The 16,349-nt window shown below is 44.3% G+C and overlaps 1 protein-coding gene across 3 annotated transcripts in view; it reads right to left on the bottom strand.

Annotated features, from left to right (window-relative positions):
• Positions 1-16,349, bottom strand: part of NSD1 (nuclear receptor binding SET domain protein 1) — a 54,985-nt gene that overhangs the window by 23,008 nt on the left and 15,628 nt on the right. For 2 of the 3 annotated variants that reach the window (XM_031506030.3, XM_085591505.1), the window contains exons 3-10: positions 16,117-16,249; positions 13,048-13,220; positions 8,539-11,128; positions 5,218-5,339; positions 4,779-5,073; positions 2,909-3,018; positions 1,795-1,864; positions 1,355-1,473 (exon numbers count right to left, since the gene is read on the bottom strand). In XM_031506030.3, coding sequence (XP_031361890.3) covers positions 1,355-1,473; positions 1,795-1,864; positions 2,909-3,018; positions 4,779-5,073; positions 5,218-5,339; positions 8,539-11,128; positions 13,048-13,220; positions 16,117-16,249 — 3,612 coding nt within the window. The remainder of the gene's footprint in view (positions 1-1,354; positions 1,474-1,794; positions 1,865-2,908; positions 3,019-4,778; positions 5,074-5,217; positions 5,340-8,538; positions 11,129-13,047; positions 13,221-16,116; positions 16,250-16,349) is intronic. The other variant, XM_031506031.3, reaches the window with a different exon arrangement.

Genomic DNA, 16,349 nt, shown 5'->3' with positions numbered 1-16,349 from the left:
GCATGGTCTGAATTCCACATGAAAGCACAACTGCATCTCCACAGCATCCCAATACTTACCTAAGCCAGGGGATGAACACCCACCACACCATCTAAAGAGACAGAATTATATAAAAAGGGAGGCTGGCAAAGGTGCCAAGCATTGACCTTTTTTTTTGGCATGGTTTACACCATATCTGACTTTTGGTACTCAATCAATACAAATGTCTACAGCTAGGGGCAGTTAAGACTGGGTTTCCTCTGCAGTGAGTGGTGAGCACAGGATTCAGAGCCATAGCCTAGATCTTTGCTGCTCTGAGCTGCCCCTCTTTTCACAGAGAATTCGCTGCCTCTTAGTGGATACAGCAGACAATGTTAACTGCCCCAGCCCAGCACTGGCAAAGGTATTTTAACAGGCTGTTTTATAACATTAGTCCAGCTGAGCACACTTCAAAAAGAACAGTAACACCAGCACAGGAAAGCTTACATGGATCAAGGGTATTGCCCCAATTTATTAATTTTATCACAAATGCCCTTTCCAAAATACAACAGGATGGCTGGAACTGTTTATAGTGGTGCGAGGTTTGTGCTCTCCTGTAAACTGTGTTACAACAACAAATATAACAATATTGATCTATAATTGGCTCCTGAAATACATACTGACTATCCTGCCTGCTGCTGAACCTGGGCCACTGGAAGTGAGAGGCGATGGCGAGAGGCCCAGAGGTGTCCTGCCTCTCTCAGGAATTCTTGCTTCCCCTACACTTGCTGATAATTGGCTCATTCCTAAAAGGCAAAACGTGCTTGTCAGAGGTATTTGTACACTGACCCTGCTAATATGTAGCAGAGGGAATTGCCCCAGTTATCCTTTTCTGCTAATGGCAGGATGCAATCAGAGGCTCTTGTGAGCAGTCACAGACAGTCGTCCCCCCCCCAGCCCCTCCAATGGGGTTCTTGACTCATCCTGGCATTCAGGTGCAAGCAGGAGGAGCTGAAGTCCAGTCTAGGGCTTGTGCTTCAAACTGGTTTGTAAAAGGGCAGGAGTCCCACCCCCAGGGAAGACCTTTTACAGCAGTTTGATCTTCTGAGGTGCAAAGCAGGGTGCCAGGCAACACCTGGTTCCAAATTCAGAACAGCCTCTCTTACAGAGAATTAGCTGAGCAGCGGTTTGAAAACAGAACCTGAGTTAAGCATCATTATAAAATAGCTACTAGATCAAGGAGGTATCTTCAGCCTAACCCAAGCTCATGCAGCTGCAGCAGTGGGACAAATTTTCAAATGACAGGACAAAAGATGTCTCTGGCTTAGGTTCTGCCAAGTACCCTGGGAAATAGCAAACAGGTTATAGGGATGAGAGCATGAAGATCCAACAGTACCTCAGAGTGCGGGGTCTCCCCCAGCCCCTCCTCATTTTTCTCCTTCTTGGAATGGACTGCAGCAGAGGTATGGCGCTGTCTCTTCCGCTTTCGCTGTTTCTCCAAGAGCTTTTCAGAAGCTGGGATGCAACAGAAACACCATTCAAGGAAAATACAGATATAATTCCCTTGCTGCAGGTGACACCAGCAAGTTCTACAGCCTGAGAGCTTCAGGCTGGGTCCTATATTCCTTGAGGGCCTAAGGGCTGGGGTAATACCAGCCTCCAGGCACTCAGCCCTCTGCCCTGCATCCACCACAGAACCACCAATTCATACTGGTTTAAGCAACTTTTGCTGGGCTACTGAATCCAGAGCACAAAGCATTTGTACATACACACAGTGCCACAAGCACTGATCCAAATATCACAGCAGTCTGCCCTGCTATCCCTGCCTTCACTTACCTTCTCCCAGGTCCTGGAAGTGGGCCGGTGAGTAGAGCTCAGAGCTGTCACTCTCTGAAGGGCCAGTACCCTACAAACACACAGGAGAGAGAGTCAAGTCACCAGATGAAAACAGAGGCACACACTCCTCAGCTGTGAAACCTTCTGGAATGACTGCAACACCTAATTTACCATTCAGGTCATACATTCGGTCATTAGAGATTTTCCAAGAAAATATTTGGTTTGTGTGTGTGATAAATCACACATGTAAAAGTCTGTCTCTGGGAAGGGAGGAATGTGGAGTCTGATGTGTATTGTGCCTATCAGCACCATTCACTGCTTCCTGTGCTTTCCTAAACAGGCTGCTAATAGTCTGCAAGGTGCTGGGAAAAGACATTCTCTTCTGAGTTTACACTTACACTGGCCTCTACATTACTGCAATGGAGATAACTGTACTAAGATTGTGCCTCTCAGAGAAAGAAAAAGAAAAGAAGTGTTATTAATCAACTTTAGGAACAGTGGCAACAAGTTCTGTGCAGGCACATGATCTGAAATAAATACAAGTTGCATTTTTCCAAACCATGTCACTGAATATAGAGTATTCAGCGGAGAAGAGCAGCATTTTCTTCAAAAATCTGAACTAAACAAGGTATCCTATGTGTCATTCACCTCAAGCCTCCATCCTGCTTCAAGCTCTGCACTTACATGCATTCACCAGCTCATTTGGGAAGGTAACAAAGAAAACACTGCTCAGAAGAAATCAAATGGAAAAGGACAAAGCCTTAGGTTCAAGTTCAAGCTACATTGTAACATGACAGAAAGCCTCTGTACAGAACATTTATGCTCATACCTTTCCAGCCAGCATCCAGATGACTCCTTTTCCATATATACATCAATTTTAAAAATGAGATTTTAAGCCAGAACTATCCCATCCCCATTACAAGTGGGGAGGGGTGGGGGACAGTGGATTATTTCATCATAACACAGCAACCAGCACCTTTGGGAAGGGTGGACCTTTGCTGCTGGGCTGCAGCCAACAAAAAACCACATCCCATTGCATTGGGCCTTGTTTAGCAGGATCTGCTGTCTGGGCCTGTTTTCTATCTGGTTTTCAAAAGAGCTGGAAGGGAAGTACCTTCTTTTGGGGAGTCCATTCCTCCTTCTTTGGCATAAAGGCAGTGTCCAAGTCATTGGATTCCAAGAGCTTTTTAGTGGGCTTCCTTTGACGCTTGCTTTCGAAGTTTCCTGCAATGAAACCCTTTCACATCAGATAAACAGGGGTTTTCTTGTCTTCAATCAGATTAAGACCATTAAGTAAATATCAGCCAACAGTTCAAAATAATCTGCTTCACCCTGTCTTTGGGATCATAAGCTCCTAGGGCAGAGATGCCAATTACCTGCTTCTGTACAACTTCAATAAAAATAGACCTCAGTCTGCCATGACCTTCAGGCTCACCTCAATGTGTAATATAAAAATCCACCCACAGAAGAGAGGCTGTGAACTCACTGCCAGCAGGTAACACATGCTGGCAGCACAATTCACATCATAATTTCCCAAAAACTTTGATCTGCATAAGCCAGTCCTACCACTGACACAGCCTTGCCTACATTCCCACACCCCTCACACCAGCATTTATGTTGCTGTAGTAAACAGGCTGAAGATCACAATCCTGGTTAAAACTACTTGAGAAAAGATACCCTAACAAAACTAGGTGTAATTTGCACTATTTCCTACTCAAGCTTTATCCTGGCCCTCAGGAGGTAGCAAGTTTCTAGACCTGGGCTCCTTCACTACTTTTGGCAGGAGTATAAACTTAGAACCAGGAAATGCTGATGCTGATGCAGACACTTCACAGACACAGCCTGTTACCCATCCCACCCCATTCATCCACTGGCTTTGACAGTCTCAGCTGTGCCCTTTGACACCTCTGTAGGCACAGCTCATCCATCACACTCCTAACCCTCAAGACAAGCTTCTGCCCACTCTGGGTGCTTCAGCAAAAGGTGAGGGGAAATGACTGAAAAGAGCTACACAACCTCTGCAGACTGGATGTTTGCTCCCACTGCTGCACCTGTTCTGTTCTCCTGCATCTCCAATCTTGGGTTCACATCCTCAGTTTTTCCTCCTTTAATCCTCTCCAACTTCCCACTACCTTGTGACACCCACAAGTTTCCAGAGGCAATCCCTCTTCCCTCACACATGACAGGCTAACTGACCTCCCACTGACCATGAATCTGCCTGCTTGTCTTTTTGTTTTGTTTTTTTTTTTCTTTTACTATAAGCCCTTTAGGAACAGTGTTCCCTCTGAGCTAGCACAGCCAGAACACCAGGGCTTTAACTCTGGACATATCTTTAGATGCTATCAGAGAATAAACATACTAAAAGGAACTGAGATTGACACTGCTGGAAAGGGGAAAAGGCCCCTCAGACCACACTCCTCCCATACCATGCCTTACTGAAAACCAAGACCCTGGCTTGCTGCTCACACTAGTCCCCAAAAAATTCTACAGATGCTTAGAACCAATTAAATAGGAAGTTCTTCCAGGGGGAATTGTGTGCTACAGCTCCCTAGGAGAGCAAAAGATCACTCCATGAGCAATGAAGCTTAGACTTTGTGCACCACCCTCAGCACAGCAATGTCCATTCAAAGGGGTTTACAGCAGCAAGAGATCATCAAGCTAAAGGAATGTCACTATTTGGAAGCACAGACAGAAGGACTCAGAGAAGGAGCTGTGGCCTCCTTCATATGGACAAAAGAGGCATTCTGTGCAAGGATCTAAGAGGACCACCACAGTCCATAGAAAGCCAACAGCACCAGGTCATTGGACACCCTTGCACCTGCCCTCTCTCCCTTCTCAACACAGTAACAGTCAGTGAGTGAAGGAAGGCAAGAACAAATAGCGGCCACAGCCACTGATCTTTTCATACTGCCCCAAAAATAATTTTTCACTGAACTTGAGCTACTTTTACTTAAAAAAGCGGCATCACACAACCTGCCACTTACCTGATTTCAGGAATCCCTCTTCTGCATCTGGAGAAGCAGAAACTTCAGAAACATCTGAGGAAGACAGAACCACCACCTCTGGAAAATCTGAAGATCCTCTTTGAGCTTGACTAGGGGGATCAGTGGAGTGGGATCCTAGTTCTGAGAAGGAACACTCTGCTTCAAGGACGGGAGGGGACTCTTTGGTTGAAGATGGAGTTGAAACCAAAGAACTCGGCCCCCGCTGGGTATCTCTGTCAGGACTGCATTGGGCAGGAACTCCTCCTTCAAATTCAGACCTCGCCACAGAATTCACCTGGCATGGTGAAATATGTTGGTGAAAACATTCATTCTGCATGGCACTGCACACAGCAAGAACACTCAGCCACAAAGAACATAAACACACACAGACCAGAGCCCTGAAGAAATAACCACAAAGAGCACACTGGCCTTCACCCACCTTCTGTAATTGCTCCTGGCTCTTCTTTGATTTTTTCTTGGGTGCAAACAAGTGATCATATTCTTCTGCATATTCCAGAAGCCGTTTACTTGGCTTTCTAAGGCGCTTCCTCTCTGAATGTGCTAAGAAAAAGGAAAGCAGCTTCAAGACTGTGTTTCTGAAATGATCACAAGACATCTGTGGATAGTAGCTGTTCTGCCTTCTCTTCCAGAGGTTCCATGTGGGAAGAGCTGATAATTCTCCCTTTGTGACAGCCCAAAGAATTTTTTGAGTTTCCTATTTTCCAAAATCCCAACTTAGCAGGGGGGATTTTTAAGGTCTTCAAGCAGTTCAGGTAAGAAATCAAAACACATCAGACTGAGAGGCTCCTGAAATTTCACCCAACATGTCCCTACAAGCTACATCTAATTTCCTTGCAATACTTCTACCAGAACTAAAGGTCATTAGCAACTCTTTACTCTTCTGCTGTTTACCCAAACCCTTTTGGTTTTAGTGCAGGGGCACAGGAAAACACTGTTTTCCCGTAACACAGTTCAGTCACTAGTTTCACTAGGAACACATAAGCTTAATTCCTTCCCTTCCCCTCCTCTCTGGCATTTTTTTATATACTACAATTCCCCATCTGCTACTGTGAGCCCATTTATTGCTTTGTTTGTTCCACAATGAGATCAGGAGCCAGTGACTGCGGCACTTCTCGTCTCTGCACAGTGTGGTAGCATTGCAAGGTAAAAGGTGTTTCCTCACCATAACCCTAACCACCCATGCTACACCACCTCAACACACCAACACAAGGCAAGCTCCAAAAAACAGAACCCTGACACTATAACATCTCTTCTCAGCAAGCTGCAAAGGCAAGGTGATGAACATTTATGTCTTTTTCTCACTTCCCAGGATATCTCTGAATATCTCTGACTATTCTCTTTTTTAGCATTCAAAATCATTAAATAATATTGCCCAAAGATTCCCCCTAGACAGGAAAACACCTGTGGTCTCCTGGAAGTTTTGGAACAAACAATAAATATTCTCTTTACTTCATTTCATTTGTAGGAGGTGGCTTTTTCTTCTTTAGAACAGAAGCATTTTATAACAAAGCATTTCAATGCAACGCTTCAGAACAGGGATGTTGGACAAGATTGCTACATTTTATTGTGGCTTTGTGGTTAAACAAGCATGAAAATGTCAAACTTGGCCAAAAGAAGAAAGAAACAACTTTCTCAAACACAGCTCTATTTTCAGCCTCTATTAACACTCTGCACAGGTGTCTGAGTGAAACACACATTTCAGCACATAAGCAGTTATGGGACGAGTATCCTCACCAGGCAACTATTTAGAGCCCCAAAATCGTGCAGCAGAGTACACAGCACTGTGCCAGAAGGGCTGGCTTAACTGCTTTTTGTTCCCAAAAGGAATCCCATACAAGAATCCCAAATGCAGATTGACAGTGGCAAATCACAGACCTGATGAAACTATTATTTATAAAATTGGTTTACATCAGCCAATTCCTCCAATCTTCATGTCTGCTTTATTTGCTCTAAACCACTGTACAAGGTTTGTGGCAAAATTATGCCCAGTGCTGCCATTTAACTATGATGAAGACCTTATGCAGTTTGAGCTTAGTGGAAATGGCACAGTTGTGACTACAATCTGTTCTGATCTCTTACACTGAAGATGCCTTTTGTGGGCAAGGATTGGTCACATCTCTCAGCATTGCAGTCAGTCTAGTTTCCAACATCAGTTTCTCTACTTTCTAGGCCTTGCCCAACATACAGGAATGATCTCAACACAGCATTAGATGTTTACTCAGTCCCACCAGCACTGGGGATGTTACAGCAGCCCTGACAGTGGCACCGATGCCTCCCCACAGCACATCTGTACAAAAAGGGGGTGGATGTGCACAGAGCTCACGTGCTATTTAGGGCAGGGGAATTTCACCTCACACAGCATCACTGCAGGGATGCTTCAACTGCTAAACCACCACGAAGCCCTAAGAACCTGCCAGGATCTCAGTGTGAGGGAAGAACCCACAGCACAGCTCAGAATGTGCATCCTCTCACCTGCTCTATAGAGACTTCAGTCCTCAAAAACACACAGACCCAGCCAGAGTCAGTGAATGATTAAGCTGGTCATGACTTAAAACCAGAACTTTTACCCCAGGTGTTACACCCTATAGGCTTGTTTCCTCTGCCTGTTGCAACTTGCCTTGGGCAGGTCCCACAACCACTAAGCCAGGAGCTGCCTTTGCCACAATTGAAACAGAAGTGCAGGCTGCCTCCAGCAGCCACAAAAAGCAAAATACACACATCAAAATCTGCACTGAGAGAATACTTAAGTGACAGAATGCACACAGGCTCAAAATTATGATGAGTTGTACTATTTTATGATATCACAATTAGATTAGAGCAATTTAGTGTGGTGAAACAAATGCAAAATCCTAATTTTATTGCTTTTATTAAGGTGTGTTTCCCCAGATTCCCTACAGAAGCCAGAGGATGGTACGTGTCAAATATGATTCTGCTGGCCCTATTCCTTCCACACATCCTTTTATTTTTTCCTTTGGCTTTACCCAGATGTCCCTCTGTGGGAGAGGCAGGGCTCTCTTGCCTTTTGGTCCTCATAACCCTCCTCCTTTCTAGGTCAATTCCCTTCCAATGCTGCTGCCTTATTCTGTCTGCCACATTCCAGACCCACCTCCAGCCCAGCCTCTCTGGCAGCTTCCCTCTCTTCTGTTCTCTCTTTCACCCATCAGGCAGCCACATCAGAACCGTAAATTAGGAAATCTGTGGGGCTCCACAAGTCACTATGAGCAGCTAATAAAATTCCACACTAAAACCCAAAAAACTCCCAACACATTGTCTTGAGGAAATCCTACAGAACAAACCAAAGACAAACTATGTCAAACAGCACTATGAAAGATAGAAAACAGAGCAGCCATTGAGGCTCAGTTTCCTGGAATCTTCTAGCACTGACCTATCCCACTAACACCAAGCTTGTGGCTCTAAGGAACACATTATGAAGGTGCAAGTTAAAAAAAAAAAAAATCCCAGGCTCAGAAGGCTTCTTATTTTACCTTTCACTGTGGAAGAAGTAAAGATTTTTAATGTGTTCAAAATTTTCTGACCAATAACCTGAGTTAATTTATAATTACTCCGCCTCCTTTGTTCTCCATGCTTACAGAGAACTCAGATCAAGGTCCCACACTTTCTTCTGCTCAGAAGTAGACATCTTCACATTGTCAGACAGCCCCAAGTTCCGTAATTTATCCTTTAAATGAAAAAGTGTAAAATGTATACAAATACTCTGGCGCAAGTCCAGCTCCCTTACCTTGTGCAGAGAATTCAGACTGGGGAGCAAAGTTGCCAAGCTCTGTTTCTGAGTCCATCACACTGGTGTTTGGCTTACCACATACATTCAAACGTTTATCAACTAAGTCTAAACGATTCTCAAAGTCCTGAACTGCCAAGTCTCCCTCAAGCACCTTTGAATGAGGGGAATGCCTACTTCCCAAGCACTCATTTCCCTTCAGTGAAAAGCCTCGAGATTTCAGGCCAAAGGCACTCTCCAAGTTTCCTTGTTCCCTAGATCTACTGATGTGCTTATTAGATCTAGCACTGCTTTGGTTAAAACGCTGCCATCGCTTTTTGGGTGCTACGTGATTGATATCATTAGACTCATCACCAAGAGAGCTCTCACTATTTGCCTCTGAATCCAAGTCTGGACTCTCCCCATTTTCAGCAGAATTGCAGCTCTCTTTATTTCTACCAGCTTCAGGTCTCCTTCCAATACGACCTAAATTGTCATCAGATAAACAGGCAGAGTCTTCATCAGTTGACTGCTCTGTTAAATCAATAAACTCTTTCCTCTCAGCATCTTCTGCCTCATTCCCTAGAGGACTGGTAACCGAACTGTGCACACGGAATGCATGTTCTCCTGAATCTCTGGGTAACCGACTTAGCAACTTACTTGGCCCTCCTGGTTTTAAGTCCTTTCTGTTTGAAACTGTTTTATCTCCAAACTTTGATGACTGCTTAGATTTTGAACAGTTGCGTTTGGACATGCAATTTGTGCCGTTTGTCCCAGAAACAGCAGCACTCGCAGGCTCCCTTTTACCAGTACCAATCCCTGTCAACTTGGTTGGAGGACCACGTGAAAATGAGGAGTTGCTTATAGCAGAGTTTGGAGTTACTCTTTCCTGGACACAATCTCCGTTTTTTTCTATTTTATATGGAGGACCTACAATAGACAAAGACTTGAGACCACTTGCAGAATTGCTTTCAGAACCATCACCCGTGCTGGTATTACGAAATGGGACTATATTTTGACCAGTCATCAGTTGCTGCTCTTTTGTCTTACTGTCATGCATATCCTTCAACATCATTAACAAGGTGCTGAATTTGTAATCTGGTTCAATAGGCAAACGACCATGACCAGAAGTAGAAGTGAAAAGCAAAGGTACTGTGGCCTTTGGAGTGCCAGAGTCACTGGCATCGTCATTCATGGACCGATAGGACAGTTCCTTCAACTCTGACAGAACGTGCTTCACCACGGCTGTTTCGATTTCAGCAGAATCCCTGGGTTTCTCATGCATGTTGTTTAACAGTTTCTGACCATCAACTTTTCCACTTCTCTGAAGAGAATCTCTTGAAAGGCCAGAGAAACCTTTGGTATCTGAGGAAGAGCGATTCACACCACCCTCATCTTCCACAAGAGAAGGCTCCAACCCAGCAACCTTTTCTTTATGTTTACATTTTATACTCCTGATTCGGGGTAATTTCACGCTTTTCTGTTTCAAGATTGCTTGATTTGTAACAGCAGGCCAGGAGCTGTCCTTGGAAACACTTTGTGGGGTAGTGTGCTTGTTTGCTAGGGAAAGACTGTAATTTCTCACATCTGAAGAGCACTCAAGAGGTGTCAATGACATCTCAGCATCAGAGAAACCTACTTCAAGCTCCCCATCCACAAATTCAGCATCAAGTCTGTTGGTTACTGAACCTCCCAGAGCTTTGCGATCTCTGTGCGACTTCTTCCTGGCCCTTCTGCTGCTCTTCTGAGAAAGATACATGGAAAGTTTAATGTTTTCACTTGATGTCATAGGAAAGTCCTTCTCCACTTTATCTGAAGAATCACTAACTTCAACAGTACTAGAGGCTCTCTCTGAACTTTGGTCCATGGTATCTATATCACTATTTCCACCATCAGAGAGGGAAGAAGATGAATCTGATTCAGTTTGTTTTTTCTCAACATCAGCATCAGATGCAGAATAGTGTATTTGTAACTTGGAACTGCACAAAATGCCCAGGGAGCTTTTCTCTCTCTCAAAAGATGGGCTGGAAAACAAATCTCCTTGGAGGGTGTTTTTCAGAGCATCACTTTTACGATTCTCATAGTCTGGTTTTTGAGGTGTCTTTTCAAAACGTCGTTCTCCAAAGGAGGAAAGCAAATGGTTTTCCCTGGTGCTACTGGATGCTGTCAGGCTGTTAGCAATCCGGCGAAGCTCATGAGATGCGTGTTTCTCTGGTAGGTCCCCAACAATCACTTTTCTAACTACGCTCTCTGGTGTTTTGTCTTTGATTTCTTCCCTCGATGCTTCCCCTCTTGCACAACTCTTTTTTACTTTAGTCCTTTTTCTGCTTTCAGAGGTTGTTTTCATGTGTGGCTTGATGTGCAATTTTCCTTTTTCACTGGCCACATGTATGGAGTCAAAAGCCAAGGATTTAAAGCAGCCGTTCAGTTGTGTGTCCCTTTCTGCTCCAGGGCCATTGGTGTAGTATTCCAACTGCACGTCCTTCTCGTCCTTCTCGCTGTCTGGCTCACTGGAGTTCTGGCTGCACTTCTGATCCTCTGGCCCCCTGAGAAGAATATCTTCTGCCTGTCCAACACTGACTTCCCATTTAGCCCTAAATCTCTGAGGAACCTTAAAAGTTGGAGACAAAAAACAAAAAGACAAAATTTGAGTAGGTACCCGAAGAGATAAAAGAACACAGTGACATTCCTGCATTTTGCATCTTTAAGAAAATCACATGGATTCCCTGGGACTGTGTCTGGCAGACTCAGGAAGTACTGCTCCTGGGTAAGCACCCTGCATTCCAGCTGAGCTCTGTGCATTACCAAACAGTAAAAAGGTCCCTGGCAAGTAAAGGTCTCCAAAGAATCAGATGTCTTGGCATGCCAACACATCCTGAACACAACAGTCCGTAAAGGACAATGCATATGGTATGGGTCCCTGGCACAGAAATGCAAAGCGACAGCCAGCAAGCCTCACAAGGCAAATGCAGCATTGTTTTCCTCAAAATATCTGAGCAGACCTGTTTGCTCTCCTCATTGTTGATTCTTCCTGCATACCCTGAATTCAGAGCACGATCTGCCCTCTCCATCAACTCACCTCGGGACTAACATGAGATCCACACACATCTAAGATGTGCTCTATCAAGTTTATAATCCTCATTCCTGAGAAGTCTCCCAGTTTAACTCTGTATCTGTAGAAAAACCAGAAAGCTCTCTGCATACTTAACAGGAACCTCTGCTAATACTCAAAATTAACATGAAACTTGTTTCTTATCTGCATGTGTAGTTTTTGGCTGCACAACAGCAAACCAAAAGCTTCACAACTGCTCCAAAAATCAAAACCAATTTCAAGGCAGGAGGAACAACTCACATCGCTGACACTTTTCTTCTAAAGGAAAAACCCAAAACAACAAAGTCTCATCTCGGAAGACTCAAGAAGTTTCACAAAGCAATCCAGCCAAATACTCTCAGCTTTGCATCAATTCTGGCTTCCAGGGGTGCAAACCTGGACATTTATGTGAGTAACAAACATTTGATTCCCTCTACTGCAGGCATGCTGGCACTCCATTGACATACAGAATGAGATTTCAGCCATGCAGCACTTGTAGGACCAGTGAAGTTACTCGGGAGCATGTCACTAGTTGTTGGGAGGGCTGAGAGCAAAAGGAGAAAAGTCCTTAAAGAAGATACTGAACATACCCTTGGAAAAGAAAAACCAAATAAGGCCGCTGCCCCCAGGGCCACATCTGCAAGAGCACATTCAATCTGATGTTTCTGCACTAACATAGGTTATAAAGCTTTAGACTAAGAGAAAAAGAAAAACCAGATACCATTGCCTAGTGTAACTATTTGCTCTCTTACAGCAACACAGTAGCCTCTGTAGTTCTTCACTTCAGCAATTCTAACGAGTTAATTTCTGCAGTCACCTTCCTAAAGACATAGACCAGACCCCTGTGTCACATTACATTAACTGGCTACAACTGCTCAGGGCTGTTATGTTTGGAAACGGAGATGGTGCGATGAGCCACAAAACTCATTCCCACAGGCTCACTGACAAAGCATTTTCCAAGTCAAATTATAAGTCCTAACAGGTTTCTATAAAGAGAATTACTGAAGCAGTGCTAAAAAACCCACTGCTTTATCTCAGCCAGTGATCTAGTGAAGCATGCAACTCCACCTCTGGTTCAGATCAGCCAAAGGAGGCTGCCAGAGAGCACAGAAGTTTTTTAGCAGTGCTGCAATCCACATCAGGACAGGGCTGTACGGCTGAACAGATCCCACACCAACAGAGCCCAGATTCCTCTGCCTTCCAGAGCTGTCCAGGGCAATAGAAGCAACAGGCCACACCCGAGCACAGAAGAGAGCTTGGAAACTCCTGGCAGTTTATAAACTATGCTGCTGTAAGGACACAAAGAATCCCTTCCCTGGCTGACTTGCTGCACTCAGTCTCACAGAAGCTGTCAAAGTACAAACCCAGGCATAAAGGAATATTTTGTACTGTGCATATTCAAAGAAATAAAAACATATTACACAAACCAGCTCTTTCACCTTATTTTTGTATCCTTTTTCCTTTTGCTTTCCTCTTTTCCGGAGAACAGGCAGCTCTTCAAACTGATGTCTCCCTTCAAAGAGGACAACAGCTTTTCCAGCAACCCAGGTTTTCTCTGAAGGTTCTCCTAAGGCATCCACATAGTACTCTCGGTATGGTCTCCCACCGGAAACTATTTCAAGAAATTTAACAGAATTACCCCTTGTATGTTACAGAATAAAGACACAAAAAGAGACAGAGAAAACAGTAACAATGTGAGAGGTAAGTTTCAATTACATGTTGCTTAACAACATTCCCACATAAATGCCAGTTCTGGGGATTTCTACTCACAACTAAGGGAGACCCCTTTGTTTGCTGCTGTCTATATTCTACATTGCTACTCTATTTTTAAATTGTTTGGGCTTTCTTTTCTTACAGACAATTGATTGACATGCCTATGACTGGTCATATTCCTACAGCAAAGATTGCTTGCAAAAAAAAAAAAAAAAGGCAAAAATATCTAAATATTTTTTCCTTGAGAGACACAACACACAAGGCAGAACATTTCTTTTCTGCTACTCTCTGATTAATGATTAAACAGTCCAGAGCACCTGACCGTTGGGAAAACACAACAGTGCTGGCAACACCCAGAACTGATATCCTTCTGGATAGGATTTACTCTCACAGGTTAAGCCTCCTCCATCACAATACATCCCATCTTGTCCTATGTTTTAATACCAAACAAAGTCTTATTTACAACATAAAACATGAACAGCAGTATTTAAGCAACACATGCACACACACTGAAAAGATTAGGTGCAACATGACACATTAGTTGCAATGAGCCCCTCCATACTTCAGGCACAAGAGGTGCAGAGAAGAAATTCAATCATAGGGGTACATTCAAAGATTCTTTAAAGGTACTTTCTATGCAGGTTGAACACACATGGTACAAAAAAGAACTGAATCAGTACTGGGTGGAAAAGGACAGGTCACAAGCATTTGAACAGACCAAACAACACTTGAAAACAAGGGATACAAACTTCTCCCAGTAGTTTGCTGCAATGTATTAACTTTCTCCTGGAAACACCTTCACCTTCTGAACAGGCAGATTACACTTCCAGCCCACTTGGTTTGTGCTGCCTCTACCTGGGTGCCAGCACAGTGTGCCAGCCTGGCCTTAAGTGATGCTGAAATTGAGATTCTAACCAAGACCACTGAAAAGTTGACAGTGACCAGAACAACATTAAACCACGTGCAAAGATCACAGCCTTCATCCACCCCATTTACAGTTCTGGGACTCAAGCCACTGAGCCTGTATCTTCCAGCTCCAAAAATCTTCCAAGCCAAGAGCTTGATGAAAAAAGGTAAACTGCCTTCAACTAAACACCATTCCTCAAATCCCAAGAGAAGAGCTTTCAACACAAGTGACAAGGTTGAAGCCACCTGCCTTGTTTTAAAGGGCTTGTTCCCTTGGCAACAGGAGAGCCAAGACAGTAGGACTGTGCTCCTACAGTGCACAATGAGCCCAGCTCTTCCTGCCCAAAAGTGCCAGAGTTCAGATCCACCTGCTCTGCCACCTTGGCATTGGGAAGGGAGGACAAGCAGATTACATACAGCCACAGCTGGAAAATACAATTTTCCTCTGAGTTCCATTGGTATGAACACAGATAAAACAAGGATGAGACTCTATCATGTGGCTGGAGATGAGATGGCTGGAACTTGCTGACAGAGCTTTTCCTCCCTGCAGAATTCCTTTATTACCAATTCTCATGCACAAGCTGAGAGGGGAACACTGGACATTAAATCCTGCCCAAAACTTCATGAGGAGGAATGTGGGGGGAACAATATATATCAGCATATCTTCTGGAAACATCTCTGACAGGAGTTTGAGAGCTGAAAACAGACTATTTAAAACACCACATTCAGTATTCTCTAGAATCAGGACAAATGCCTCCCCAAAGGATAAAGGGGGAGGTGAAGAAAGAAGACTTCAGCAACCAGGCGTGGGGATGATGTGAGCACCACATAGGAAAAGCTACTTCAAGGCTAGAGAAACAGCTCTAGAGTGAGCTGATGGTCACTCAAATAGAACTGCACTCATGCCCAGCACTTGTGTTTAGGCTGGCAAGGGCCACAAAACCTGAAGACAAATACAGTAGTGAGTGGCAATCTCACCAGTCTAGAGCTGTCAGTGGCAGAGGATACCAGTTCAAGGGGTTTCCAGTTGCCCACAGAACAAAAAGAATCAGAAGGGGAAACCAGGAACAAATAAACCTTTCTGGTGGTGGCAGTGTCCCCGTAGCATCTGGTATGACACTAAAAGCAAACAATTCCTCATTTCCCTTCTGTTCTCTCCATCACTCGCCTATCTCTGTCTTGATCTTTTAAGACTCTTTTTCCCTTCCTGGCTCTCTCCTGTGGTCAAGCACACACAGCTCTGTTATATTTGCCCATCTCTCCTCCTCATACTCAGCTCACTCACACTTTACCCTAAACATTCACATATGTGGCTCCATCTCTTGGTTTTTCCAGAATTTCCCTATCAACACCCCCTTACTTTTTTGTGCCAAACAAGACCCAAAAATTTCACTTCCATGCACATAGTCCCATCACACCCTCAGGCACTTAGAAGCTACACTGCACTACCCCACACTCGACCCCTCAGCCTCTCCAGCCTCCTGCTCTCCAAGAACAACTCTCTGTCCTCACACACTCCAATCTTCCCAGCTCAGCTTCCTCACCAGTTACACTTCTCTGATCAATCTCCTTTTTCTCTACATAACTTTTGAGAAGCTGCTCTTTCTTCTGCACTGCCCTGAGCTTAGCCCAGCTATTTTGTCTTTCCTACAGTCTGGGAAGAAAAGCCTAAATGTCCAACAGCTATCTGTGCCACTTCATCACCCACACCCCCTTCTTCCTGCCACCTCCCTCATTTAGCTCCACTTTATGGATCCAGGTCTTGTTTTCCACAGCAGTCTATTTCTTCACACCTTTCAAAGGCCAGAAATGCTTTTAAAATTAATTAAAAACTGCAGGATCCTGCCATACATAACACCTCCACTTTGTGGTCTGAGTAGATACAGTACCTTTCATTTTTGAGTGACAGTCCAGCACTGGGTCATGACAAACTGTGCATGGCCACCATGGGCGTCTGTTGAACTTGGCCCAAACAAGATCCCCAACTTCATACTTCACTGGAGGTTTCTTCTTGGCTGGGATCTTTGGGGAAAAACCAGAACACAAGAAATCACTAAAGCTCCAGATGCTTTTGAAGAGATTTGCCTCCCCCCCAGTGTGCAGATTACCGGGATAGCAGAGA

Source organism: Lonchura striata, chromosome 13 (genome assembly GCF_050655825.1).
Source record: "Lonchura striata isolate lonStrDom1 chromosome 13, ASM5065582v1, whole genome shotgun sequence".
Lineage (NCBI taxonomy): Eukaryota > Metazoa > Chordata > Aves > Passeriformes > Estrildidae > Lonchura > Lonchura striata.
The sequence above is the reverse complement of the archived record's forward strand: the minus strand, read 5'-3'. Positions and strand labels throughout refer to the sequence as shown.